This window comes from Phyllostomus hastatus, unplaced genomic scaffold (assembly GCF_019186645.2).
Source record: "Phyllostomus hastatus isolate PE091 unplaced genomic scaffold, TTU_PhHast_1.1 phas_contig_148, whole genome shotgun sequence".
Classification (NCBI taxonomy): Eukaryota; Metazoa; Chordata; class Mammalia; order Chiroptera; family Phyllostomidae; genus Phyllostomus; species Phyllostomus hastatus.
In genome coordinates, this window is record NW_025333607.1 from 2,590,512 (window position 1) to 2,603,942 (window position 13,431).

A 13,431-nucleotide genomic window follows, 5' to 3' on the forward strand; every position below is an offset into this window, starting at 1 on the left:
TAACTTGAGAGCAAGTACTGGAAGTCGGCACCTGGAGTGGGCACTGCATGATCACAGAGACCAGCTGAGTAAAGCAGCTGCGAACACAAGGGGCCAAGGGCCAGCACTGGACAGGCCCAGCCGCTGCTGCGGGCTGTGCGTGCCCTCGCAGCCACCGTTCTCACGTCTCCACAGTGCAGGTCACCAGTCTGGTTCCAGCTCAGTGTTTTCAGAGTGGAACGTATAGACCAGTTCACAGAGGTTCTCAAGTTACCTGAGAATTTTTTAGTTTTGAAATCTGCTTTTAATTGTCTTAAGTTTACCATGAGTATATTTGGGGATATCAGAATGGTAGCTTTTGGAGCACTTGTCAGTGCCTGCAGTTGTGTTTGTGCTTAAAATTCTGGTGGCTCCAAATAGTGAGTGCAGAGGCCGGCTTACTTTGTACATTCTGCCTTCACACCAGAATAATTTACAGACTTCACAATGATTCAAATAGAGCATTATTTTCCTAACTTTAGTTATTCAAACAGTATCTTCAGAATTTTTTGTTAGCTTATCACTGATCATTATTTCCTTAAAATTTTTCTTTAACTTCTTTTAAATGGACTCCTTTTTTTACATAGTCTTCAAATCATACATTTGAAGTGCTAATTATATATACATTTTTCTGTAGTTACTATGATTAAAATAGAATGTCCGTCTGTATAATATTTAAAATTGTCCTATATATTACTTTTTGCACATTTGAAAAATTTCGAATAGAGAAAGGTGGTGGCAGTTTATGCTTTTCCCACAGCACGTGGTGGTGTCCGCCTGCTGAGTCCTAGAGCTGGTGTCAGGCATTTAGAACCAAGTCATAGTATAATAGTGTTTAATTTCAACTATTAATTAATTCCTAATTACCACATTAAATGCATAATTTGAGTTTTACTAATTTCATAGTTTTTGAAAATATTTGAATTATAAATTTTTTGTTTATATTTTTAATTTTTTTGTCTTCTATATTTTTAAAGAGGTTTTCTTTACCAACTACCTATAGGTAGGGATATTTTCAGGTTGATGAGCAGTCTTACTGTTCTGTTACTGTGAGTGATTATGTGCTTCCTTTTCTTTGTATTATTAGCTGTATTTTATAGATGGGAGTGGTGAGACAGAGAAAGATCAGGGGACTCACCTGAGGACACGGCACTAGTAAGTGGTAGAGCTGGGGCTGAAACCCCTGCCCTCCATGGGCTGGGTGCTCTCATTTTAATATGATCAACTCCTTAATACAGAAGTCATATTTAGATTATACACGCTGTATTTTCAGTGGAAACTAAAAGGTTTGTGCTGGACAGTTACTCCTCTAAAATAAAAAGGCCCTTTAGAGGCCGTCTAGTCCGTGCGGGTGTGCTGAGAGTGTTTGAATTTCCACTCGGCGCAGAGCCTGTGCTCCTCGGCCGGTGTTCTGGAGTGCTTTTCACAAAACCAGGCTTCCTTTCTAGCATCAAGTCTTACAAGGTTTTAGCAACAACTAAACTAATATTTTTTTTCTCTTGTTCAGGAGAGTGTGGATGAGTCTTTCATAAAAGAAGCTATCTTAACCCGATTGGGTGACGATAGTCTAGACGTCGTTTTGTCGGCTGTAAGTGCATTTAAGGTGAGTGACTGTGTTCATCGACATGCACATTTTTTGGTAAATATTTCCTTGCCCTTCTCACTTGATTCTCCACTCCAGGCAGAAATATATATGAAAATTATTCTCCCATTGGAAATCTGCTCTCTCGAGAGCACAGGTATATGAGCCTGGTTGGAAAAAGCTCATGAGAGGCATTAGATTGTGCAGTTTTATGCATGTGGAGGGTCTTCCAAAAGGAAAGGGACTTCATCGGTTTTACCTTGGGGTCATGGAAAATGGGCTGATGCATGCCACTTTTGAAAAATTGCTCGTAAAACTTCTAAGTTACACTAGGATTCCTGGAAGATAAATTCTTTCAAGTTTATTTAAGAAGCACCATATGTATTTAAAGCAAGTAAAACTTCATTCAGGACATTTCTTTTTCCTCTAGATTTTCAAGAGACACTTTACATCAGAGGTGACCGTTTCAAATCTTCTGAATCTCTTTCAGAGAGCAGAACTTTCAAAAAATAGGGCATGGTATGTATTCACTTCTCCTTATACGATTTTGAACTGGCGAAATTCTTATATTGAATTCATTTTGATTTTTTTTCTTTTGCTTTTCATGTTTGCAGTTTACCTTGTAGTTTTATGCCACTTTGATCATGGTAATTGTTACATTCTTACATTTTAAATATTCCATTTGGGTTTGCGTGGAGCAATTATACTATTCTCTGAGATTTTCCTTCATAAATTGGAAAAGGAAGTATGTAATGTATGATACACTGAAACGTGGGAAGTGGGATGGAAAGAACTTTCATTTTCTATTTTATAAATCTTTATGTTTGGGTTTTGTTTCACAAGGATAATATATTACTTTACCATTTAAAAACATATTAACTGTAAGTTCAGAAGCACATGATATCTCTGTAGTAAGTATTTGATGAGTTTTGGTCGTTCCGTTTTGTTCTTTTTTAAACCTTACCAGAGGATGTGTTTATTGATTTTAGAGGTAAAGTGGGGGGTGGGGGAGAGAGAGAAACACCGGTGTGAAAGAGAAACATCAGTCAGTTACCTCCCTTACATACCCCAACCAGGGATCAAACCCACAGCCTTTTGGTGTTTGGGGTGATGTTCCAAACAACTGAGCCACCTGGCCAGGGCTGGTTATTTTATTTCGGGCACCTAAGCTTTTTGCATGGACAGATGACTGAGCTCCTTAGAGGAAGGTGTGTCTTACAGGTTTTTGTATCTGTCATATCTAATTCAGCACATAGTATATGTTCAGATGTTTTTTTAACTTACTAGTGAATATTTGATTTCTAGTGGAGTTAAGATGTATAGTGTGATGTGTTTTATGTTATAGTTAACCTATTGTGATTTAAATAAAAAAGAAAAGAATTGGCCGAATTAGCAGTCCTAAATAATGCCTGTATTAGCATGGATTTCCAGCGATCGTCTTGGTGTCTCTGAACAACGTGTTTGGTGAGGAGACCAGCATGGATGTCAGTTGAGGTGGAACAATATAATGATGATGATTGCTTGCTGGATTGAAGTCCCTGATGTGTCTCCAAAGCAAATGTGCTTTCATATCTTTTAGGTGCGAGGTACTCGAACTGGCCACAGACGTGCTCGTTAGAGAAGAGACGCTGAGTGGAGACGATGAGTTGGCGAGTCAGGTCGTGGTGCGTCTGCTTCCCTTCCTGGTCGTCGACAGTGACGATCTGGAGTCTCCCGAGATGAGGACCGCTCTTTATTTATCCAGATCAGGACTTTGCTCTCTGCATCCTGTGCTACGAGGCTGGAAAGAAGGTAAGAAATTCTGTTGCTTTTTAGACAAAATGAACAGGTAACACTTCAAAAAGAAGGTAAGTACCATTAAAAACGGGCCACACTTGCCATTTGAAATCATGTGTATATTATATGCCAGGATCTAAAATTTTTTTGCTAAGTAAAATATACAATGAGAAAGAAACTGACCCACAGACAAACTCAGAATTGGATAAAAGGAAAAATAAAAAGCAAACATTTATAGGAAAATAGAAAAATTTTTGCTTAAATTCCTTAGTCTACATGATTCTTCAAGTGTTGGTGGGTGATGTAAGGCCCTGCGTTTAACTTTTTTTTTCTTTTTACAGCTCTTGAAAATGTGATTAAAAGTACGAAGTCAGGAAAACTAATTGGTGCAGCGAATCAGAAGATGATTGAGTTGTTGGCTGACAACATAAAATCAGGGGATCCTTCTTCCATGTTAAAGATGGTAGGGACGCTGCCAGAGCCCCAGCCCCGGCTTTCCTTCTTACGGTCTTAGATTCTCGGTATCTGCTGGTGGGGAGTCGTCATCTTCTTCTTGTTAATAATAACTTGCATTCTTGAGTATTTTGTTTTCTTTAAACATGTATAGTGTTGTGTTATGTATCCTGCAGATTGTTGAAACCCTTAACATTTTATATAATTTATTTTATTGGTAGTTTTATGTTGGACCAGTAAGAATGATGTGTACTTTTTCACCTCGTTTTCCTCCTCCTCACTTAAAATATTGAAGTTATATTTGTGTTAAAATAGCAAAATACCTAAAGGAGGAGGAAATTGCTTTTGCTGTAGTAAATACACCTTTATAAAGGTATTAGGTTTGTGGTTTAAAAACATCCAGTTGGCAAGTACAATTATGTTCATTATAATTTTTGAAATTACTTACTGTTATAATTACTAGAAATCAGTGCTGACTACTTTTTGAAGGCCATATATTTGTCATCTCACTTTAAATGTAGAACACACGATATCTGACGAGGCCTGAGGTGTAGGGAAAATGGTTTGGTGCCAACCGAGACTTACCAGTAATGAGCAGCGCTCGTTTTCCCAGGTGGAGGGTTTGATCAGTGTCGGGGAGAAGGAGCCCCTCAGCCTGAAGCAGAAAGTGACTTCCCACGTGGTCGTGTCCGTGCTGGTCTCATGCTGCTCATCCTTGAAAGAGACTCACTTTCCATTTGCAATAAGAGTCTTCAGTTTGTTGCAGAAAAAAATAAAGAAGCTGGAAAGCGTCATGACGGCAATGGTAAGGAGTGTGCTGTCCCTGGGAAGTCGGGGATGCGTAGAGTGACGCCTGGCCTGGGGTCAGGCAGAGCTGGCCACCGGGACAGCAGGGCTGGGAGTTCCGGTCTGGAGTGGCTGTGAAGCAGCCTCGGGAGCAGTTGAGGGTGAATAAGGTGCTCTCTTCCTTGTGCAGAAAATTAATCAAATTATAGAATTTCGGGGTTGCAGTGCTTGTGTCTGTATTGGGGTTGTTATCTAAGCTGTACCTAACTAACTGCCTTTAGTGGTGAAGATTTCACTAGGTGTATCAGTGCCTGAACAAAATATTCCTTCATGCTCCTATTTTCCAAGGGTAGACCTTTTGTATTCTCTTAAAGTTACATTACATTGGCTCTCACCAGCCTACTGTTGTCTCTGACAGTGTTACTAAGTTACTAGTATCACATTTTGAGGTAATGAGATTATTTGTTTTAATATTTGCTGTGTATAATAGCGCTTTGTTTTGATTTGTCCTCCCAACCTCAGAAGGCTCCTCATTGGATTTGCTAAATGACTCACATCCTTTTAACATTTCTTATACCCTCAGGATCATATAAGTTCTGGTCATGGCCATTGATAGCTAAAGTTACATAGACTTTAAAGGAATGACCCTTCATATTTTAAAAAGTAGCCCAGAGAGGCCCTTTTAAACGTCTCTGTTATCTTTTGTAAAAGTGTGAAGCCTGGATTGTATTTGCTCCCAGTGTTAAAAGTGTGGACAAATGGAGTGTTTTCTGTATACACAGATACGGGTGGTTTTCTGTTGTTCGTATTTAATCCCCTTTCTGAGAGCCCTGGGCATCTCCTGGCTGTGGCCGCACAGTTAGCCACGACCTCGCTCACGCAGGGCAGTAGCTTGTAAGCCTGGCTCTGGCCTCGTTTTCTCCCCAGTTACGACTCTGCATGCACCTGTGTGCAGTTCTGTTTGTCTTTTCCTGCTCCTTTTCTCATGCTTCCTCTTGGCATTTGCTGTATAATTGCTAAATACCTTAGCATTTTGCTTGTTTAGAATCATCTGTAAGTTTGGGGATTTTATAATGTACCTTCCTCAGATTAGCAGTAAAAACATGAAATGAGAAAAGCCTTGTTAGGGATCTCTGGGAAACCCAACCCTTCCTGTTTAGAAAGGTACCATCTGATACACAGAATTTGTATGAATAGTGTTTGTTTTTAGGGATAGTGTTTTAAGAAAACATAAAACTGAAGCCATAATTCACTTTTTTCTTTCTTGGGAGTGGTGTTAGACCTCTTTAAAAGCCTGATTGAAGTTATTAATTCTCTCACCTAAATCGCCACACACAGTTGCGTGTATTCCCCGGTGTACACACCGCCGCAGTCCGCCCATGGAGCCCATGGTCAGAACGGCTGTGAGTCTGCGCCCTTTTGTTTCCTCCCCGTTCCAGGAGATGCCCTCGGAATGGCATTCCAAGCTGATGACGGACCGGGCGATACCGGCGCAGCTGTGGGCACACTACGTACAGCAGGTCAATGCCGCCCAGTGGATAGCTGTGGAGGACTCGGTGTTACTCGTGTTTTCGCTGAAAAATTTTATTTACGCACTAAAGGCTCCTAAATCTTTTCCTAAAGGTAGGACCAGGTGTGAACCTTTTGAATGGGATTCTCTGGAAAACTGAGTCCTTGGCTTCACGACTTTTTTTTGTTGAGTGAAAAGTCCCAGCAGAACATTTGTTCACTTGAGTCTCGCATCGTCTCTCTCCTCACGTCCGCACAGATGGCGTGTGGTGGAACCCTGACCAGCTGGAGGCGGACAGCAGAGACTACCTGCGCTTGCTCATCGGGCTCTTCGAGACGATCCTCTGTGGGGCCGACAGCTCCCACTTCAGGGTGCTGATGAAGCTGTTCCTCAAGGTGCAGCCCCTCTCTTTCAGGCATGCTCTGCCCTTCAGGGTTATCTTAGCCACGACAGTTCTCAGTGGAAATGAAAGTAGACTTCTAAACAGCAAAGAGCACGTGGCAATCAGCACAGGCCCTGTAAACCCGCGCTGTGATCCTGACCCCCATCAGTGGGGTTGACAGAGACCAGTGTCCCCACATGCCCCCTCATGTATTAGGCCTCTTCACGTGTTTGATCGTAACAGCCCGGTCTCCTGGGTTGCTTCATAGCATTTCCAGTGAGAAAGTGATGTTCAGAGAGATGATTTAGCCTATGCCAAGTCACTCAATTAAGAAACTTCGTCACGGCACCAGTGACCTCCATGCTGCCAGGAAGTCAGTTCTTTGTTTCTGTCTGACCTGCCTTCTCAGCAGCATGTGACACAGTTGACATTGCTCCCTCCGTCTTTGAAGGACTTCCTTGACGAGGCTTCCCAGCATCACTCTTGTCTCAGTGTCCTGCTCAGTGTCCCCGTTTGTTAAGTGTGTTCAAGTGCAAAGTTGGAGCGAGCCCTGTGGATATCCGCCCTCTGAGTTCACGTACATTCCTGCCAGTTTGCTAAAATTCTGAGCGTAGAGTAAGTTTACGTGATTAGACAAAGCAAAATATTATAATCAACTATTTGTTTTCTATAGTCGTATACTATTATAGTTAGTAAAAATTAAACTTCACTGCTTTTGCTTTATTTTTAATTCAGGTACATCTAGAAGATGTTTTTCAGTTATTCAGGTTCCTTTCTGTGTTATGGACCTATGGCTCTAGCCTTTCAAATCCCTTGAACTGCTGCGTGAAGTCCGTGCTCCAGACTCAAGCCCTGTACGTGGGCTGTGCGATGCTGTCCTCGCTGAGGCCACAGTGTAGAGCCCACCTGGCTTCCACGTCTTCTCCAGGTACTGCCCGGAGCAGTGTATGTGTGCGGTCCCCTCCGGCTCTGCGGCTTTCCCTGCGTGTGGTTCGTGGGGCTGCAGTTTGGAGAATTTCTCTCTTTACAGTTTTTGAAATAGAGCATGTGCACGCTCCCCTCATATATGTTGTGTCTGTTTACTTCTAAGTATTGCTTTTAAGTTATAAATGTCAGTTACAGAATCTCACTAAAACAAATGATGGAAATCAGAGGTGATTAATCCAAACCATCATAGTACAATTCTTACTCCTTATAAAGTGGGTCTGCACTTAGACAGCCCTCCTGGATTTATTTCTTTTATTACATGTAAGTCATTTTCACATTGGGCACTCACTGTGAAACCTCCCAAAATAAAATTTATATAAAGCAAAATTGCAAATGTTGAAAAAGATACGGAATTTCCTGAATATGATGAATATGATACTGGAAGTGGGTTGACCTTCCAAAGCTACTGACAAATGGGAGGACCTGGTAGAGGTCAACCCTTAGTGATTGAAGGTGAGAAAGTTGATGAGGATGATGGTTGTCATTGATGCTGCAGACTAGAATGATTTTAATATTGGGGGAATGAGTGGCCCTTGGGAAATCTGGAGATGTTCTTGATTATTTTTTAATTCTAAAATTGCTTTTCATAAATGTTTTGTAAAAGCAGAGTGAATGATCATAAACTTTTCACGGAACAGTTTCTCAATATTTGTCTTATTAGCTCCTTGGAAGAGCAAATAATTACAGTCATAACCAAAATTTTGTCAAATACCAGGTAAAGCAGATATATAAATTCAAGTTTTACTCACAAAATAAAATCCTAAGAATGGATTTATTTCTCCACTACTTACTATAAAACTGCAGCCCCTGTTTTAGGTAGACTTACTTTTAAGAAACTTACAAATTTTTTTAATGAGAATTTTCTGTACATTTTTTAACTTTAATTTTTCACTTAATATGTTAGAAGCATTGGTCTATATTAATATATAGCACTGGCCAGTGTCACTGAGTTGGTTGGAATGTTGTCCCATAAACAAAAGGTCACAGGTTCAACTTCTAGTCAGGGCACATACCTAGGTTGCAGGTTCGATCCCTGGTCAGGGCACATATGAGAGGCAGCTGATTGATGTTTCTCTTCCTCTCTCTCTCACTCTCCCCTCTGTCCCCTCGCTTTCAAATCAATGGGCATGTGCTTGGGTAAAGATTAAAAAATAATTATATCATTAATTTTTTTAAGATCCTGTTTTTAAAAAGATAAATATAGAAATTTATCTTTTTTTTAAATGTCTGCATAGTTTCATTTTATGGTGGTAGAATAATTTATTAAAATGATTATCTCCTGTTAAACGTGTGAGTTTTCAAAAAGGTGCATATTTTATTTAGAGGTTGCAGCTCTTCTGATTTTTCATCAGGTCTGCAGTGTCTGCTGTCCTTTGGCATCAAAGGCAGTAGCCCCTGAGGAATATACCTCTTTGTCTGTCAGTAGCAGGACCAACGGACCTCACTTTGCCTCTGGTGTTGCTGCAGGACAGGCTGCTGCCCGTCCCTGCTGCCTTATCATGTGTCACTTCCCTCTTCCTAAAGTGCCTTCGCACTTGTGCTGCCTGGACACGTCCCAGGACTCCATTGAAAACGGGAGAGGTGCACCTTGTTCTGTCTGAAAGCTCAAGGAAGGACCTTACCCTAGAATCCCCGAGGGCCTCGAGGAGAAGGGCACTTGGTCACTGAACCCGTCCTCGGTGCACTTCTAGCCAGACCTCGGCAGCAAGGGGTCTGGGAGGTGTTGGCTGGTGGTGGTCCTAATTTAACATGTTATGCTGCTCAAAGAAAGATATCGCCTGTTTTAGTAATACAACACCATGATGTATGAAGTAATGTATACAGTGGCTTGGCAAGCTACATTTATTACTTTGTGTGTAGATATGTATTCCGGCTCAGTCTTGCATAAATGATTAGACCTTTAACATTTGTCAGATGGAGGCTGCCTTTGGTTTGCTATGCCTGATTAATATAGTAAATTTATTTGCATGTTTAAAAGCAAAAACATATTTTTAAGTTTTATGTAAAATATGCTATTTTCAATCTAAATAAATTAGAATGAGGTCACATAGATTTTTAAAACGCAAGATGTTCCTAAAAGCTGATTCCTTAAATAATGTAGCTTTGACTTATCTTGAGTCCCAGTGCCTAATCTGAATATGGGAGCCATAGTACTTACACAGTTAACCTTTGAAGATCGCAGGAGTTAGGGGCACCAACTCCCACGCAGTCAAAAAGCCATGCATAACTTCTGACTTCCCAAAATTGAACTACTAAGAACCTGCCATTGACCAGAAGCATTATCAGTAACAGCCAGTTAGTATGTATTTTGTATGCTTTTTGTATCATGTACCATATCCTTACAATAAAATAAGCTAGAGAAAAGAATATGGTATTAAGAACATCATAAAGAAGAAAAAGTTTACAGTATTTACTGAAAAAATCTATATCATATACTTGTAGTGGACCCACACACTTCAAACCAGTGTCCGAAGGACTGAGTAAGGGATGAGGTTGGAGTACATTAAATTTGTTTTTGTGTTTGGGTTTTTCGAGAAGCTCTGCTCTACTACACAGAGAGGTTTTTTTGTTCGTTAGCAAATAAAGTATCTTGGCCTAAAGCTGCTCTTTGTACAAGTAAGTTCGACTTTGCAGTTGTTTGTTTCTGACTGTATTTTATAATTTAATGTTGCGGAGACCAGGAAGGATTTCCAGGTTTCATATCGCACTCAAAAGTCTGAAAGCTGTCAGGCTCGCTCTTAGCATTCTAGAGTGGGAAATGTGTAACGGCTCATTTCTAGAAAAATAAAAACCAACCAAATATGCTTCAGTGCAAAGCATGAAATGAAGTAACTAGAGAGCAGACAAGGAAACAGGTATCCTCTTATCCCAGACACAGCTTTCCAAGAGCAGCTGTAATCCAGGCGATCTCAGATGCGTTCTACTAGATCCGCAGTGCTCTTGAGCTGGGCAGGGCATGGAACGAAGGGACGCTTCCAGATTCTTCCTCTAAAACCAGCATAACATGGAAAATTGGCACTGGCAGACAAAACAGAGCCGTAGGCCAGGGTTTTAGTAGTAATGCAGAAATCCTGAGTGTTTGCAACTTGAGTTCAGCAGTCTATTGTTTACAAATCAAGCATTTGCCCAAATAGAGTTCACGTGAGTAAAAAAGAATTGGTTCAAAATAACATAATTGGCCATACTAGTGTTGACGAAAAAAACCCATCGTGTTCCAAAGATCTGAAATGGCATCGGATAAAAATCGGTAATTATTTTTAGTTAAGCGACAGCAAAATCTGAATCACGTGATGGAAATAGTTCTCAAATCAAAGGCTGACATTTTCACTGCATAGCCACAGAAGCAGAAACAAAAGTGGCAGTGCTGAATTGGTCACTGTTACTGAGCATGGCTCTGGAAGGACTGGTGGCCAGAAATTTCAGTCAAAGCTGACCCCTCAGATCTGTGGGCTTCTTGGGTGGATTATGTAGTAGAATATCTGGTCAGCTATTTGGAAGCATTTGAAAAGTTTGACCGAAGCCTTATCCCTCAGAAGAAAATTTCAGGTCAACTGAAGATTTCACAGAAAAAACTTAGCCCTGATATTAGCAAAAAACATGGAGTACATGTGATCTCTAAATAACCAGATCAATACTTTTAAACTCATTTAGAGTGGGGAAGGTCTTTCTGAGCCACATACAAAACTAGAAGAAAAAATTGACTAAAATTTCTGCATTGAAAGTAAAGTCACAATAAACGTCAGTTCAGGACAAAGTCTTTGCAAGCACAGTGCACACATAGGTAACTTCCTCCACACATTCATGCAAGGGTGCTGGCAGCAATTTTAATGCCAAAAGTCCTGAAACAACCTAAACTCTCTCCAGTAAGGTACTAGTTTTCAAAATGTGGGAAGTCAGTGGAGACATGTACAACTTGAAAAGAATGATTTAACTTAATTTTGTGTGGAAAACACTTCATGTTTTGAGATGTGACAGCAGTTTCTGCAGAAGGGTGTATCTGTACTTTGCTCTCATTTGTGCATTTTCAAAAGAATTTACTGGCGTATGTCTGGCATTTTTCTAGAAGAGTAAACAAATAGACAGTGAATGGTCTTCGTAGAGGGAGTTCAAGTTGGGAGTAAAATTTTTCATCATGTGCCCTTGCATACTATTTAAATTTTGCACTGTTTCCATTTTTTAAATGGTTACTTAAATATTTCTCCCTTTGGTTTCAGTGGTGGCGTCTCTACTGCTTAACCTGGGAAGCCCCATAAAGGAGGTCCGGAGGGCGGCCGTTCACTGTCTGCAGGCCCTCAGCGGAGTGGCGTCCCCGTTCCACATGGTGATAGAGCACGTGGTGCCCAAAGCAGAGGAGGTCACCTCGGATGCCACCTACGTCGTTCAGGTAACTGCTAGCATGGAGCGTTGCAGGTGTGCACATTCATGCACACACCTGAGCAGTTTCCTCCTTTCTCGACTTCTGCTTTGAGGGATTGTGGTTGAGTTCAGCCTCTGGATTTAGAAACTCATAGGGTGATATCTGCACATCTTTGTCCCCAGTTTTAAAAGATAGCTGCTGCCAGACCAGTGTCTGGTTTTTGAGAGGAGCTGCCTGAGGGGGACCAATGTCCTTGCCTGTTAAAGTTTCAAGGGGAAATGAAGAATGACCCCCCCATAATTAGTACATTTAACATTCAGGGTTACTTCACTCTTATTACCCAGTTTTCTTTTTTGGTACCCCAGGATTTGGCTACATTATTTGAGGAGCTACAGAGAGAAAAGAAACTGAAATCTCATCAGAAGTTGTCCGAAACTTTGAAGAACCTGCTTTATTGTGTATCCAGTTCCCCATCTTATGTTGCCAAAGATCTGACAAGAGTGCTTCAGGGAGTGCACGGAGAGGTGAGTGCGGTGTGAGGGGCTGCACCCCATGGGCGTCACTGCAGTCATTGAAACCACCGCTGTACGGGCGAGGTACCTGCAGAGGCACGTGTGTGCACTCAGTGACAATTTTCTTACTAATTTGGGAGAGGAAACGTGGTGGAGAAAAGAGATAGGAAACAAAAAGCAGAGAGTTTCTTTCCAATTTTGAAATTGTGTGTTACCGCTGTCTAATCACTGACTTGATTTTAAATGAACTTCAAAATCACATGGGGAAAAAATGCTGAAGGTGCACCATGGAAAAACGGCAGGGTTGCCTTGGTTCTCCAGGTGAAAATTTTCTACAAGGTATAATATATTTGGACATACAATGGGAGGCCCCCCAAAACCCCAGAATTATCTTCTGGAGTGTGGGCCCCGTAGTATAGGTTTCCCCGACCAGGGGAGTGTTCTAGGAACCCACCTGGATCAGTGTACCAACTGGCATTGTTGTGAGAGGCTGTGTTTAGCTTCAGTGAATTTTTTTTTTTAAGACTCAGCGAATTTGCCCATTTCATGATGGGGCATTTACAAGCACCCCTGCCCACATTGCTCTGAGTGTTCAGCAGTTTTTGAATAAAAATGGCATAACCCCTATGCCCCACCCTTCCTATTTACCCAGTCTCGCTCTGAGTAATTTTTTTGTTTCCCTGGATTAAAAAAAAGTCAACAAAGGGAGACGTTGTGCTGACGTGGAAGAGGTGAGACAAAAAATGGCTGAGGCACTATGAAGACATCAGAATCGATGAGTTCCGAAACTCTTTTAAGCAGTGGGAAAAGTCTCAATAGGTGCATTGCGTCAAATGGAGAGTGCTTTAAAGGTGACTGAAGTTTAAACATGTAAGAATAAATACACAATTTTTTATAAATACCATTTTTTGGTTGAGGTTCCCCCCGCCTTAAGACTCAAATATTTCCAAAACCACTTGCTCACTTTTTAAGTGTATGTGGTTGCATACTTTCTGGGGGGGAAATCCATAGCTTTCATTATGTTGTCAGGGGAACCTGTGTTATGAAGAGAGAGGTCATGAGAGCCTC

General features: G+C 41.1%; 1 protein-coding gene across 2 annotated transcripts in view; it reads left to right on the forward strand.

Annotated features, from left to right (window-relative positions):
* HEATR1 (HEAT repeat containing 1) overlaps positions 1-13,431 on the forward strand; it is a 49,752-nt gene that overhangs the window by 13,455 nt on the left and 22,866 nt on the right. For both annotated transcript variants that reach the window (XM_045861026.1, XM_045861034.1), the window contains exons 13-22: positions 1,526-1,621; positions 2,031-2,119; positions 3,180-3,391; positions 3,718-3,839; positions 4,443-4,634; positions 6,055-6,238; positions 6,384-6,520; positions 7,243-7,435; positions 11,709-11,878; positions 12,217-12,375. In XM_045861026.1, coding sequence (XP_045716982.1) covers positions 1,526-1,621; positions 2,031-2,119; positions 3,180-3,391; positions 3,718-3,839; positions 4,443-4,634; positions 6,055-6,238; positions 6,384-6,520; positions 7,243-7,435; positions 11,709-11,878; positions 12,217-12,375 — 1,554 coding nt within the window. The remainder of the gene's footprint in view (positions 1-1,525; positions 1,622-2,030; positions 2,120-3,179; positions 3,392-3,717; positions 3,840-4,442; positions 4,635-6,054; positions 6,239-6,383; positions 6,521-7,242; positions 7,436-11,708; positions 11,879-12,216; positions 12,376-13,431) is intronic.